Source organism: Gouania willdenowi, chromosome 5 (genome assembly GCF_900634775.1).
Source record: "Gouania willdenowi chromosome 5, fGouWil2.1, whole genome shotgun sequence".
Taxonomy (NCBI): Eukaryota; Metazoa; Chordata; class Actinopteri; order Blenniiformes; family Gobiesocidae; genus Gouania; species Gouania willdenowi.
Genome location: NC_041048.1, coordinates 11,969,728 through 11,982,664, shown reverse-complemented (window position 1 = coordinate 11,982,664; position 12,937 = coordinate 11,969,728). Strand labels below are relative to the sequence as shown.

General features: G+C 38.1%; 1 protein-coding gene across 3 annotated transcripts in view; it reads left to right on the top strand.

Moving 5' to 3' along the window:
* arhgap40 (Rho GTPase activating protein 40) overlaps nt 1–11,498 on the top strand; it is a 30,353-nt gene extending 18,855 nt beyond the window's left edge. For all 3 annotated transcript variants that reach the window (XM_028447621.1, XM_028447620.1, XM_028447619.1), the window contains exons 6-15: nt 61–226; nt 551–642; nt 914–991; nt 1,838–1,997; nt 3,258–3,340; nt 4,635–4,841; nt 5,235–5,378; nt 6,129–6,280; nt 7,548–7,603; nt 8,818–11,498. In XM_028447621.1, coding sequence (XP_028303422.1) covers nt 61–226; nt 551–642; nt 914–991; nt 1,838–1,997; nt 3,258–3,340; nt 4,635–4,841; nt 5,235–5,378; nt 6,129–6,280; nt 7,548–7,603; nt 8,818–8,924 — 1,245 coding nt within the window. In that variant the 3' untranslated portion in view covers nt 8,925–11,498. The remainder of the gene's footprint in view (nt 1–60; nt 227–550; nt 643–913; nt 992–1,837; nt 1,998–3,257; nt 3,341–4,634; nt 4,842–5,234; nt 5,379–6,128; nt 6,281–7,547; nt 7,604–8,817) is intronic.
* Nucleotides 11,499–12,937: the final 1,439 nt, after the last annotated feature.

Below are 12,937 nucleotides of genomic sequence, written 5' to 3'. Positions count from 1 at the left end.
TCGCGATCATTTCCTCTCTTGTCTCATCACATTTCTCTCCCTCCACTCTCGTCTCCTCAGCGGGTGATCTGCCCCAAGTGCCGTCTGGGAGTGACTCGTATTCAAGACCTCTCACACACCGACATGAAGAAGGTGCGTCAGCTGGCTCTCATCGACATGACGGCACTCAGCGACCTCCTCGAGCTCGAGGTCAAACGGCACAAAAGTGGAAAAAGAAAAATCCCAGGTGTGGAAGCTCTATTCACATAAATATCCACAAGTAAAATTTGGCTTTATAAAATAAGCCTCTAACAAACCCAAACTAGTGTTATATATATATATATATATATATATATATATATATATATATCCCTCTCCTATTTTTAATGCCAGAGGCCATTTGTCACTTAGATTCTGTGACATGTATTTGTTAGTCATCAATCAAGTAGTTCAATCTATTGTATATTGTGGATTTATCAACACAAAACAGCCTCACACGAGTGACAAGAGCCTTAGAATATGTCTGTTGCAAAAAACCTTTGTAAGAATGTATTTTTGTGTGTTTTTACAGAGAGCACACTTTTTGGGGTTCCACTGGCCACACTGCTGGACAACGATCAAAAGACGAAGCCCAACACTGCCATTCCTCTTTTCCTGCAAGCTGTATGTACAACCAAATATAAATGGCAAAATCACAATATGTTCTCAAGACAAATGTGTAGGAAAATATTATTTTTGTTTTTATTTCTTTAATTAGAAAATGGTGATAATATTAAACAGATTTAGTTACGCTTATTGTGACCACACCCTGTTTGTAGCAGTAGTGACTGAGAACAGCCAGTAGAGGTGAGCGGAGACTGTTCCTGTCTGACTCATCTGATCTCTCTCTCTCTCTCTCTCTCTCCTCTCTCTCTCTCTCTCTCTCTCTCTGCAGTTGCTGTCATTTCTGGAGAAGAAAGGAGTGGATTCAGAGGGAATCCTACGGGTTCCAGGATCTCAGACTAGAATCAAGGTACAAAAACTAGATCTACACCGTGACACACTGTGATATTTAATTACAGAAACCCTTACAGTCCTATGAGTAAAATATATAGATCTAACGTGAATAAAAAAGTTAAATTTTTGGCTTTAGAGCTTAAAGTTAATTAAATAGAGTTCATCTGTTGATGACAATTAAGAAATTCTAAATCAGAAGTAGTCCCCCCACCCAGTAGTTGGTGCCACCTAGTGTTTTTGCAGCTGTTTAATTACACCATTTCTGCAATTATGTTGGTATAAAGCTATTATTACGTCGAACATTTTAAAGCAGGGTAAAGTAAATTGTTTTTATTGAATGTTACAATAGGTTCGTTCCTCACAAAAGCTTGAAAACTGATTAGTAAACCAAACTGCCACAAGGGGGCACTAGCCAGCTCTCAGGAAAGTCAAGTGAGACGATATCTTACACATTTGCCTGTAAAAAAAAATGTTTTCAATTATTTTGGGGGAATTATCACAGCTATTATGTTTATACAGTGTCAAGCCTTATAAGGGGCCAAAAATTTACAAAAAATAAACTTGAAACATAAAGAAAATTAAGATATGATGTACAATTTGTTGAAAATTATTTAGGTTAAGTCGACTTTATGCTGCCACAGTGACTTAATCTGGGCCTTCTATGTATAATATAGTTAACCAGGCACTCCTGGTTTGTGCAAGCATTCATTTGAGTCTGCATATGTGTCGAGAACAAAAAATGTTGTCATGACGGATGAATAAGTTAAGACACATGTTAACATATCTCAGGTTCTTTAATGACACAGTAATGTGTGCACGAGTCATACTGGGAGGCTAACTGTTGTTTTTTTTCTGTCCCCAGCTGCTGCAGCAGAAACTGGAGACCAACTTCTACTCAGGGCAGGTGAGCTGGGAGGAAGTGAGTCCCAACGATGCTGCAGCACTCCTCAAAAAGTTCATACGTGAGCTGCCGGCTCCGCTGCTCACGGCCGAGTACCTCAACACCTTCAGTGCCGTTAGAGGTCAGTGGACACTCACATGTAATATCCTGTATTATTATCATAAGAATGGATATAATTGAGCAAACATGGGTTCATTACAATCTGTTTCCACACTGTGGATTTCTTGTTTGACAACCATATACTGTATATCCTATTCTTTGAACTGATGCAGGAAGACGTGAAAACAAATGACCTTTGTATGTTTTTGTAGGGTACATGTGTCAAACTCAAGGCCCGGGGGCCAAACCTTGCCCTTTAGAGCATTCAATGTGGCCTGCAGGACGAGAAAGTTAAAAAGAGACACTAGACAATATGAATCCTTGTGTAAATGACCAACTGTTTTAGTAATAGACATCTCAGCCACTCCAAATATATAAATTCAATGAAACTCCACAATATCTGCAGGGCTCACAGTTTTCCTATGAGTATGTCACATGATGGCAGTCTTTTTTTAATTGTGAATTTTTCCTAAATCCTGCAAATTACTGGACAAATTTTGCCAAATTAAATGAAATTGGTCACAAAATGAGGGGAATTTAAAGTAAAGATCATGCAGGGAGTGACAATCTGTCACGTTTTGCTTGGATATTGTCAGTGGCTTACATACTTTAGATATCACTTATACTTGGAAGTGCAAACCAGGGCACAATAATGTTAAAAACTTGAAATTACTCGTTTTCCCACATAAAATCTGCGCTCCTCATGAGATTAAACTGCTCCGTATTTGGCCAGTGAACTAAAATGATGTTGATATTCTTGCTGTCGGGTACCAGAACTGTTCAACATGTTGTTGGTACTGTATAAAGTATTATAAAGGTATGTTTGATGTCGACAGTTAAGCATGATCTCTTAACTGCAGAGACACCTTCACTGTGTGATTCTTATCTTTTCTGTTTCACCTCAGACATCTAAATTAAGACGAACAAGGCAATATTGTTTTTGAGTTCAGTTCCGTCGTATCACACAATCGTACAGATGGTCAGAGCAGATGCAGAAATCGGCTTCTTTCGTATTAGTTTGACCTTGGTGATAAAAGTGCAATTAGGAAGTTATTGTAACCTGAGGAGGATCAGAGTAATGTGCTATACAACGTGTGACCACAGAGGCAGAAGCTACCAAAAGCTAATGACCACCTGTCACACTGCCATTAATCTTAAGACAGCCCATTATTCTGAGTCAACCACAGCGGAAATGAGTGTGTGTGTGTCTGTGTGTGTGTGTGCGTGTGTGTGTGAACAGACTGCGTTAAATGCTTTAACCCACTTGTTTTTTCGCCCTCAGACATCACAGACCTGAAGCAGAAGCTCCACATGTTGAACCTGCTGATCCTGCTGCTGCCTGAGCCCAACAGGAACACATTAAAGGTGAACGCAACATTTCACTTTGTTTACCATAATACACAGGCATTTATTATTTTACCCCCTGTACACATACGTATTTATTTAAGTTTGAAATGTACTACCTATACACCACACCTGTCAAAGCAGAAAGCCAAAAAGTCAGAGAAACCACAAACCCTTGTGTAAATTACCAACTAATTCAGTTGGAGATATCTCCAAATTCATTCAAAAAAATTCAATGAAACTCCATAATATTAGCAGGGCTCACATTCCCACTCCATCGTAACCCTTATCACATGATGACAGTCATTGTTAAGCTCAGAATGTTAAAATGATTCAATTTTTTTCCCAAATCCTGCAATTTTCTTCTATTTATTCTGCAAAATTTCCCCAAAATACATAAAAATAGGTCACAAAATCAAATGAATTGAAAGTCAAGATCCTGCAGCGACAGATATGTCACTTATTGCGTTGATATTATCAGTGCCGTACATATTTTATAATGTATTTATAAGTGGAAGTTCAAACTAGAGGGCATTAAAGACTATACAGTATTACTAATTTTCCCACGTATAATCTATGGCCTCCTTAAGATAAACTGCTGCATATTTGGCCCCTGAACTACACTATCATAAAGTAGAAACATTAAAAAAAAAAAAAAAAAGACACAGGTTGCAGTGTTCATTTTGTTGACTATAAGATTTTGTCATAGTTTTTGTATTATATATTTTTTTTTTTAAAGTGACAATAACTAGACTATGAATAATTTAAAAAAATTAATGTGAATGAAAACTAGATCAAAATATATTGATATATTTGTCAACTAATAAAAACTATGTGACTTAAGAAGCCACCAAAACGTCACAAAATTAAATTGTAATGGCCGAGTTTAGACCCATAGAGAACAGTCACTCTTGCATTTTTAGAACAAAATAAGCCAAATTTAAATACTTTGATCAAATTGTCAAAAAAAAATTACAGTAATCAATCAACAACACTACTTCATACCAAATACATTTGTTTTCATCAGAAAAAAAAGTGGTTTAATTACTCTTTAAAGCTTAGTTCTGTTTCATTGCCAATTTAATAATTGCATATTATTTTTAAAAATGGTAGTTTTCAATTTTAATGAATTGAATAACCTTGAACTGCTCATTAAAACAAATAGAACAACACATTTACCCCAACTCTACTTAGTCTTTTCAGACAAACGTGATGAATCTATTTTTAAAAAATCAAAACAATGAATGTAATGCAACCAATCTGCAAAAATATCAACGTGAAATTGCAGCATCACCAACTCATTTGTTCCTATCAGGCTCTCCTGGAGTTCCTCAGTAAGGTGGTTTCAAGGGAAAAGAGGAACAGGATGAACCTGTGGGCCGTCGCCACCATCATGGCCCCAAACCTCTTCCTCCATAAAGCTGTGCCCAGTAAACTCACGGAGGGAGCAGAGAAGGGACAAGCAGAGAAGGCTGCAGATGTCATGAGGCTCCTTATTCGCTACCAGGACCTGCTGTGGACGGTACGGCACACACAATATAAAGAAACGTAGTAACACTGTACTAAGAAATTTATATGTGATTATAACATTTACCAAGGTCTTTCCTCAGAGACTCTGTCATTGTTATGCTTAGCACTATCAGCAGCATACAAAACCCTGAGAGCACAGAACAACTATAGATTCATTGGACACACACACTGAAATCTTTGAATCCCAGGCCGGTCTGCCCCAAAAAACCCATTGACCAAATAAACCCTGTGTCCCGATTTGACCTTTAACCCTTCAACTTGACTCCGTCTCATTTCATTCAAAACCACCACAACAGAAATTATGTCATGTAGGCTTTTCACTGTTACACGGGGAAAAAAGAACATAATTGTTTCAATGCTGTGTCATTTTCTGCTTTGTCTCCAGATCCCTAATTTCCTCATGAGCCAGGTGCGTAAGCTGAATGACAACAGTAACCGACGTTACCAGTTCTACGATCGGCGCATCAAGAACCTGCTGAGGAAGATCCACACGGACAGCAGAGAAAAACCTGAGAAGAACAACGTAGAGGTAATAATAATACTAATAATAATCTTTCTCTTTTTTTAGGTGCTTTTCAAGAGACTCTTTACAGACACTTTACAGGTTAAAAACAACAACAGCAAATACAGTGATGAAAACAAATAAATATAAATCAGAAAACAGTGGTGAGATGAGCCAGTTCTCCGCTGCAGAAACATCACTTAGGTCTAAACCAGCAGCTGAAAACATTTTATTTGGTCACTTTGGTTACCTTAGAGAACTACTTCAGTCTGTTTTCTTTGCAATTGAAATGATATCACCTTGTTACTTATATTTTATATATTTGAATTTTTTATTTATTTTTTTATTCAATGTCCTACTTCAGTGTTTTTACAGTTAATTTCTTATTAGGGCAGAGGTTTTCAACCTTGGGGTCGCCTGAAATTCAAATGGGGTCACCTGAAATGTCTAGTAATTGATTTAAAAAATGACTGATTAAAATGTATTTTATACTTTCACTTCCTCAAATACATGTTTATATCTAAGCTAGCACATATCCTCACTATAGTGCTACTTATAACTATATCACAAACATGAACGTCTCTGGGGTCACCTGAAATGTATATTATCAAAATGTGGTCACAACTTCAAAATGGTTGTTAACCACTGTATTAGGGCAACACTCTAAAGTTGCACCTTCTCTAGCAATATGGCTGTAATTATCAATAATTAATGATATTAAAAATGAGAATTTTTTGCAGTGCTTGATCGACTCGTTTGTCTTTTTGTGTCCTGCAGCCTCATCGCACAGTAAAGATCCACGTGGGCGACATGGTGAGCAGCACCATGGACTTCCAGTTAAATATCAACTCTCGAGCCTCGGACCTGATCGCCCAGTTTCATCGCCAGTTCCTCCGCAGCCCAGAGAAAGGAAAAGGCAAAACACGAAGGTACAGCGTTACAGCTGCTCTACAAGTATCATCTTTGTGCCACACAAAGCGGCTGCCATTTTACAGGAAGCCTAATAGTTCTGTTTAATTGAATGCTGCTCATAATGTATGCTGAAATGCTTTGGTTTATTTTTCAAAAGAAAAACTGAGGCTTTAATGAAATACGAGGACGATCATTCATATTTGTTTTCAACTGGTTTCCAACATTTTCTTTTTCTTTTTTTTTTTCACGATATTACTATGGAAAGCCTTTTGAGGATAAATCTGACACCAGTTATATCAACCATAGTTAAGCTCTACTAGTGCTCAAAAACCAACAATAATAATAATAATTTAAAAAGGTTGTATGATGTGAAACACATCCCTTACAATCACTATACAAGTTTACACTTAATTAATTATTAACATTAAAATCTGTAACAGTGCTGATCTTTTGCTCATATTTATGCATATTTACATTTATTTTATTTTAATACTTGTTCTATTCTATATAATTATTTTGTGTTATTTGCACATTGTGTTCTTTGGTTTTAAGATTTGTGTTACTGACTAGTAAAACCAAATGGGAAAGAAGACATTTCTTTGCACTGAAATATTTACATTGTATTTTAACTTTTGATTGCACTGTTTTTCATTGCTTTTGGATTTTGCACCATTGTCGTCGTTATTCCCTCAGGACATTTGCATTACCTGTATGTGTTATATTGTATTATTCTAATTTGAAAATAGGTTGTATTTTTTTTCAGTGGTTTGTTGTGACTTGCATTGTTTTTTTTGTTTTTTTGTTAAAAAGCCTTATTTATTTTTATGTATTAATTGGGGGGAGGGGGGACAGGTGTGTTGATACACTCAAAATCTCACTGGTACTACTAGTATGCTGTTTTTGGTCGACTAGTATTTCAAGTAAAGCCAAAAGATAGTAGACCTAATGTAAATGAAGTAGGAAGGATTATAAACAAATCCAGCACCCTGATTGGTCGTTATGTTTTTGAAAGCCAATGGCAAGCCTGAGTTTAATTTTCCCCGCCCCTTATTAGCATATAATGCTTACTAGTAGTACTAATGACACTTTTTTCCACACAAGTAAACCCAAATTGAGTACATGTACTCCAAATTGAAGCACTAGTAGATATGGTTAATATCACTATCAGATTTGTGCTCCAACGTATTTCCATAATACGCTCTAGTTTCTACCCTGTGAGTTTCATTTAATGTGCCTGTGTTGGACAACCAACCCTGACAGTGTGATGTGCTCCTCTATCCACAGAAACGGCTCGCTGGCATATCCAGACCTCGTCCTGTATGAAGTGGGAGGAAACATCGGTGAGTAGAAATGTGTCGCCACAGATGTCTCCGATGGCAACGGCGCTGACATTTGCATGTTTTTCTGCTCGATGAGCCGATGAGAGCATCAAGGTCTTACGTAATGAAGTGTTTAAGCACCCAAAGAGACACGAGAGGTGCATGTGCACTTATCGGAGCAGATAAATGCTTATCACACACATGCCTGTGTGTCCTCACGTGAGGCCTGACACTGAATGCTTGAGAAAAGTTGAAGTTTTATTCCTAAAGAAACTTTTCCGATTTCTGAAATTTATTGAAAATTAGTCCTCAAGTGTCATGGATGGAGATCAGCTTGCTGTTGTTTAACCCAGGGGTTCTCAACCTTGGGGTCCCAAGACACTGGCAGGGTGTCGACGGATGCCTTTAAGAAAGAGAATATATTTGCTTATTTTTACACTTTTTCTGCAACTACACCAAACATGCCATATTCTAACCTATTTTCATCACTTTTTCGTGCCGTATTTTTGCTCCTTTTAATGCATTTTTTCTACATTACCAATTTCTGCCACTTCTCCATCAAATTCCAATGCCTTTTCTGCAAATATCTTTTCCACTTTCAAGACATTTTTGACATTTATAAACCCTTTCCACCACTTTTCCCACCCAATGTCGCGTCACCCATTATTTTTAACCACTTTTTACCATATTTCATGCTTATTTTTGCCAATTTAACCACATTCGCGATTTGCCAGTAGTTCCTACTTTTTTCTGCCACCTTTTAGCTAATATTGAACCCTTTGTACTACTTTTTACAATTTCTGTAGTTTTTAAAATCCCATTTTATCTCCTTTTCCACCATTTTTTGTCACTTTTAACCAATTTTATTTCTGAATAAATCAATGATTTACATCTTTAAGATGACTACTATGGCCCAAATAATAATAAACTTCATGGATAACAGTGGATATTATTCAGATAAATAAATACATGTGTTTATCACAGATTCATAGAACAATGGACCATCATTTTGCTGACTTTATGGATGGGCCCCTAAAAGCTGTTCCCTTTATTCCCCCTTATAGATGGCCCCACCTTCACGTGACTGTTCTTCAGTGCTCATGTCTGTGTTGTACATTGGGGGTCCCCGGGGTCTGGCAATTTTATTTTGGGGTTTAAAAAGATGCTGTTTCAGTCCATACATTCAGATTTTGTGCTTTAGTGGAAACTTTTGTGTTTTGTTTTGTTTTTTGCAGGTGAGCACTGTCTGGATCCAGACACACATCTTCTGGATTTGTACAACAGTAACCCTGCAGGGGAGTGGCTCATTAAGATGAGGCCCAACAACAGCAGAGGTGTGTGAATACTGAGCTTCTATGACGACAGGCCGACACATTCAGGAACTGTTCAACAGTATAAAGGCCTTTGACTTTTGAAAATACTCTGAAGCCATGCATCTGTGGCTCCAGCACGTTGCTCTCCTCCTGGGAGCAACCACCGAGGCTGAGACAGATGGAGGGACGCTAAAACTGAGATGGAGAATCTGCCAGGAGCAGAACTCCCGGAAAGACACACAGCGATGTCTCTTTTCCTCCTCCACCACCTTCCTCTGCCTCTTTTTCCCTCTTTTTTTTTTACCTTGTAATTTGTCTCGTGCGTTGCTGCGGCGCTGTGAGAGAGAAGAAGAAAAAAAAACAAGCTGCAGACGTGACTCATTGGCTTTGATAGAAAACCTGCTGCACAGAGAGGAAGGAAACAGACAGAGAGAGAGAGAGACAGGACGCACAGTTTGCTTCACCATATTTCCTCTCAGGCACTCTTCTCCAACCATGAGCGAGCAGATGGGGATGCAGAGCACCTCTGGCTAAACAGAGCCCAAGTCACCACCCTCCTCCCCGCACCTCAGCTTTCTCCACATACATAGACAGGACTGTAGTTTTAAAGCTTTTAACTCTCACTAATATTTAAAGAAAGTTCCACAAATGTCCAAAAATGCTGCTTTTTGTTTCAAAAGTTTAAACCTATGTGGGAGAAACCTGGAAATGGGAGCTTCCTTTATAGGATTCATCTTCTATTCCTTCACTCAACCGCATTATTTAAAATAACTCTTTAGAACAGGAGTGTCAAACTAACTTTAGTTCAGGGGCCAAATACGCACCAGTTTGAGCTTAAGTGTGCCACAGATTTTTGAGCTAATTCAACATTAATATGCCCTGGTTTATACTCCCATGTATAAATGATAAAGTGTATCAGTCCCTACAAGATCTTCACTTAAATTTCCCTGATTTAGGGGAAATTTCGTGGAATAATTTGAGAAACATTTGCCAGATTTTGGAAAAATTGCCTGCCGTCATGTGATATAAGAACTGAAAAACTCAGCTCTGCAAATATTGCGGATTTTAATTGAATTTTTGTATTTGGAGAGGCTGAGTTTGTTGGTAATTTACAAAATTGTCCAATTGTGATGCTGTAAAGGGCCGGATTGGGCCCCCGGGCCTTGAGTTTGACACATGTGCTTTAGAAGTTTGACGCATAGACCGTCATGTATGATAGTATTACTTTAAACTAACAAACTCCCTCTGTACAGCAATGACAAACTAGACAAACACAGTCCATCTCTCCGTTTCCTTGTCACTTTTTATTCCGTGCCATTCAAAGAAGGATTTAGTCTCCAAGGACCTGATTCTATCTTATCTGTGAATCTGTGGACATTTGGAGAATGGTATAGTAAATCCAGTGGGTGGTATTCATACCTCTACAGGGAGCCATGGAGGACAAACAGTGGAGCTGGTCTTCACATGTCCTCCTAACAAAGGTGAAAACCCTAAAGCCACTGGTGACACTAACTGGGAACTTTTCTTATTTATAATGAATGTATTGCCATTATTGTTGCTCTATGTGTGTGTTAAATGCGTGTTGGTTAGCATAGCAAGACTTTATGATAATGTGGATGTGAAGCAGTGAGTGTATCAGTGTGTTTTGTGCTCATTTTTTCAGTGTGGACTCTTGCACTGGTTGTGTTAATAGTAGTTTTTTTCCCCTCATGGTGCAGTTTGTATCTGTCACTATGATAAACAATGTGCCGGGTGAGAATCACCTGCAGCGAGGAAACATGGTCGCCCACCAAAAAAAAAAAAAAAAAAAAAAAAAAAGCAGCAGCCGAAGGAATGTATTCAACACGTTGTGCCGACATGTTCCGCAGAGCCGTAGCCATGTTGGAGCGCCGCAGCCATTTTGTGCAAAGTGTCTGGAACACTCCACTAGATAGACGGAGGTAATGACACCAGCATCCATCACCTCCCTCTGCTCCATCTCTGTCAGCTGCTCTTAATGTTCCATAATGGCTGCATCAGGAGAAAAAAAAGAAGGCAGCAGAGGAATCGCATTTTCTTTGATAAAGCAAAAAAGGTAATAAATGGCTGTGATCCATTCTGCCGCCCTGCACCTGACGACTGCCACACGTGTACGTGTGTATGTGTGTGCGAGTGCACGCATGTGTGTGATGAGCTTCATTACACGCGTCCAATTGGCCTGTCCGACGGTTGCAGTTCAGTGCCTCAGCACAAAGCAAAGCTGATGGAACTGCCTTCTGCTGACAATCAGGAGAAGTAGGTCACCTCTGAAGCTGCTTCCCTCAGGGCCGACTGTGTGAGTCCAAACACACACACACTGCCATGGACTCACCTCCACACACACTCTTCATCTGTGCATGTGTGTGTGTCTCCAACAGTGTGATCTATACAACTGCCCAGGGACTGTTAAACTAAACATTTTTTCCCAGCTGTGGATCTCAGAGTGACGTCAGCCTCGCCCTGAAGACGTCAGAATGTATATTTAAGCCCTTTACACATGCATTCTGTGTCAGTTAGGAAGCAACACCTTTTGGGAAATGTTTTTTTTTTCTTTTGATCAATAAATGTGAATCTAATGTGCTAAACATGATTTATTTCCTCAATATGTTGCAAAGATGGTATCAGTACAAACATCATACATCAACGACACAGGCACTTTCCAATGTACGAACCAGCAGAAAGCAGCAAAACATGCACAACGAGGGCAGAAAATATGCATTATGGGGTGGGTCTAACTCTGCTGTGATAATCAATAGAGAGATTAACCTTCTGTAATGTGAGCGGGTGGAGAGAACAGAGTTGATTGATCATCATAAGTGGTACAAAGAAAAAAAAAACACATTTGCTGCAAACTGCTTCATTAACTTTGATTATTCAAGGTCTCGGTGTTTCCAGATAGGCGTTCAGGCCAGGGAGAGAAAAACTATCCTTCAGCATTATTTCAACTCTTATTTTCCTATAGGAACACATAACATAAGGCTATAACTTATATGCAGAGGTGTAAAGAGTGCTGATATATCCTACTCAAGTAGAAGTACTGTTACTTGATTGCATACAGTAATCATCTCATGTATAAACGTAAAAAGGAAGAGACCAAATCTTGCACAATTGGAACTTAATTTATTTTCCACAAAGGCATCTGTATAAAATAAAAGTTTTTTTTTTCCAAACTGAAAAACCCCAATGAATTCAATTCTAAATAAAATTCAAAATAGCGACATTTATGAATTCTAAAACTGAAAGAAAAAACTTCCATTTAAGACTGTTATGCAGTGGTGTAATACCTTTAATCTGATTGGTCGGCTATGATGTGATGCATTTGATTGTTCTCTGGTCATTTCATTTTTTTTTGTTGTTTCACAATGTCCGTTGATCATTTTAAAACAAACAAAATAATAGTTTACTCAGTAACGGTTGGATGTAGAAATGAAATTAATTACTTTACTTCTTTTAAAACGTAATTAAGTACAAGTAAAATTACTGATTTTAAAGTAAAAGTACTCATAAAAGCAGCTCAATTACAGTAATGTGAGTACTTGTAATCCATTACTTTCACTTCTGCTTATGGAGTTGTAAGATATATATATATATATATATTTCTAAGCACAATTAGATTTTCATGTTTAAACTTTACATTTAACAAACTAACGCTAAACACAAAAGATGTCCTGCACCTGTTTATAGCTTTGCAGCCATTATAGGTGGTTGGTTGAAAATCTGAGTAAATACTAGAACTAGAACACCTGATTAAATGTTTCCAGCAGTGAAACATTAGCATTTAGGTACCTGCTCCCTGTGGGTTACAGGTTTTACAGTAATAGAATTAAATATCATGTACCAATCTTCATAACTCTTTAATTAACATGATATTACATTTAAAGCTGCTATCCGGAGTTTCTGAGAAACATCTTGATGTCCCGCCCTAAACAGCTTCACTTCCTCCCCCTGCCTCTGCAATCTACCACAAGCCACGCCTCTACTTTTCTGCATACGCATTGCGGAGCGTAACAAGGTAACATTGATA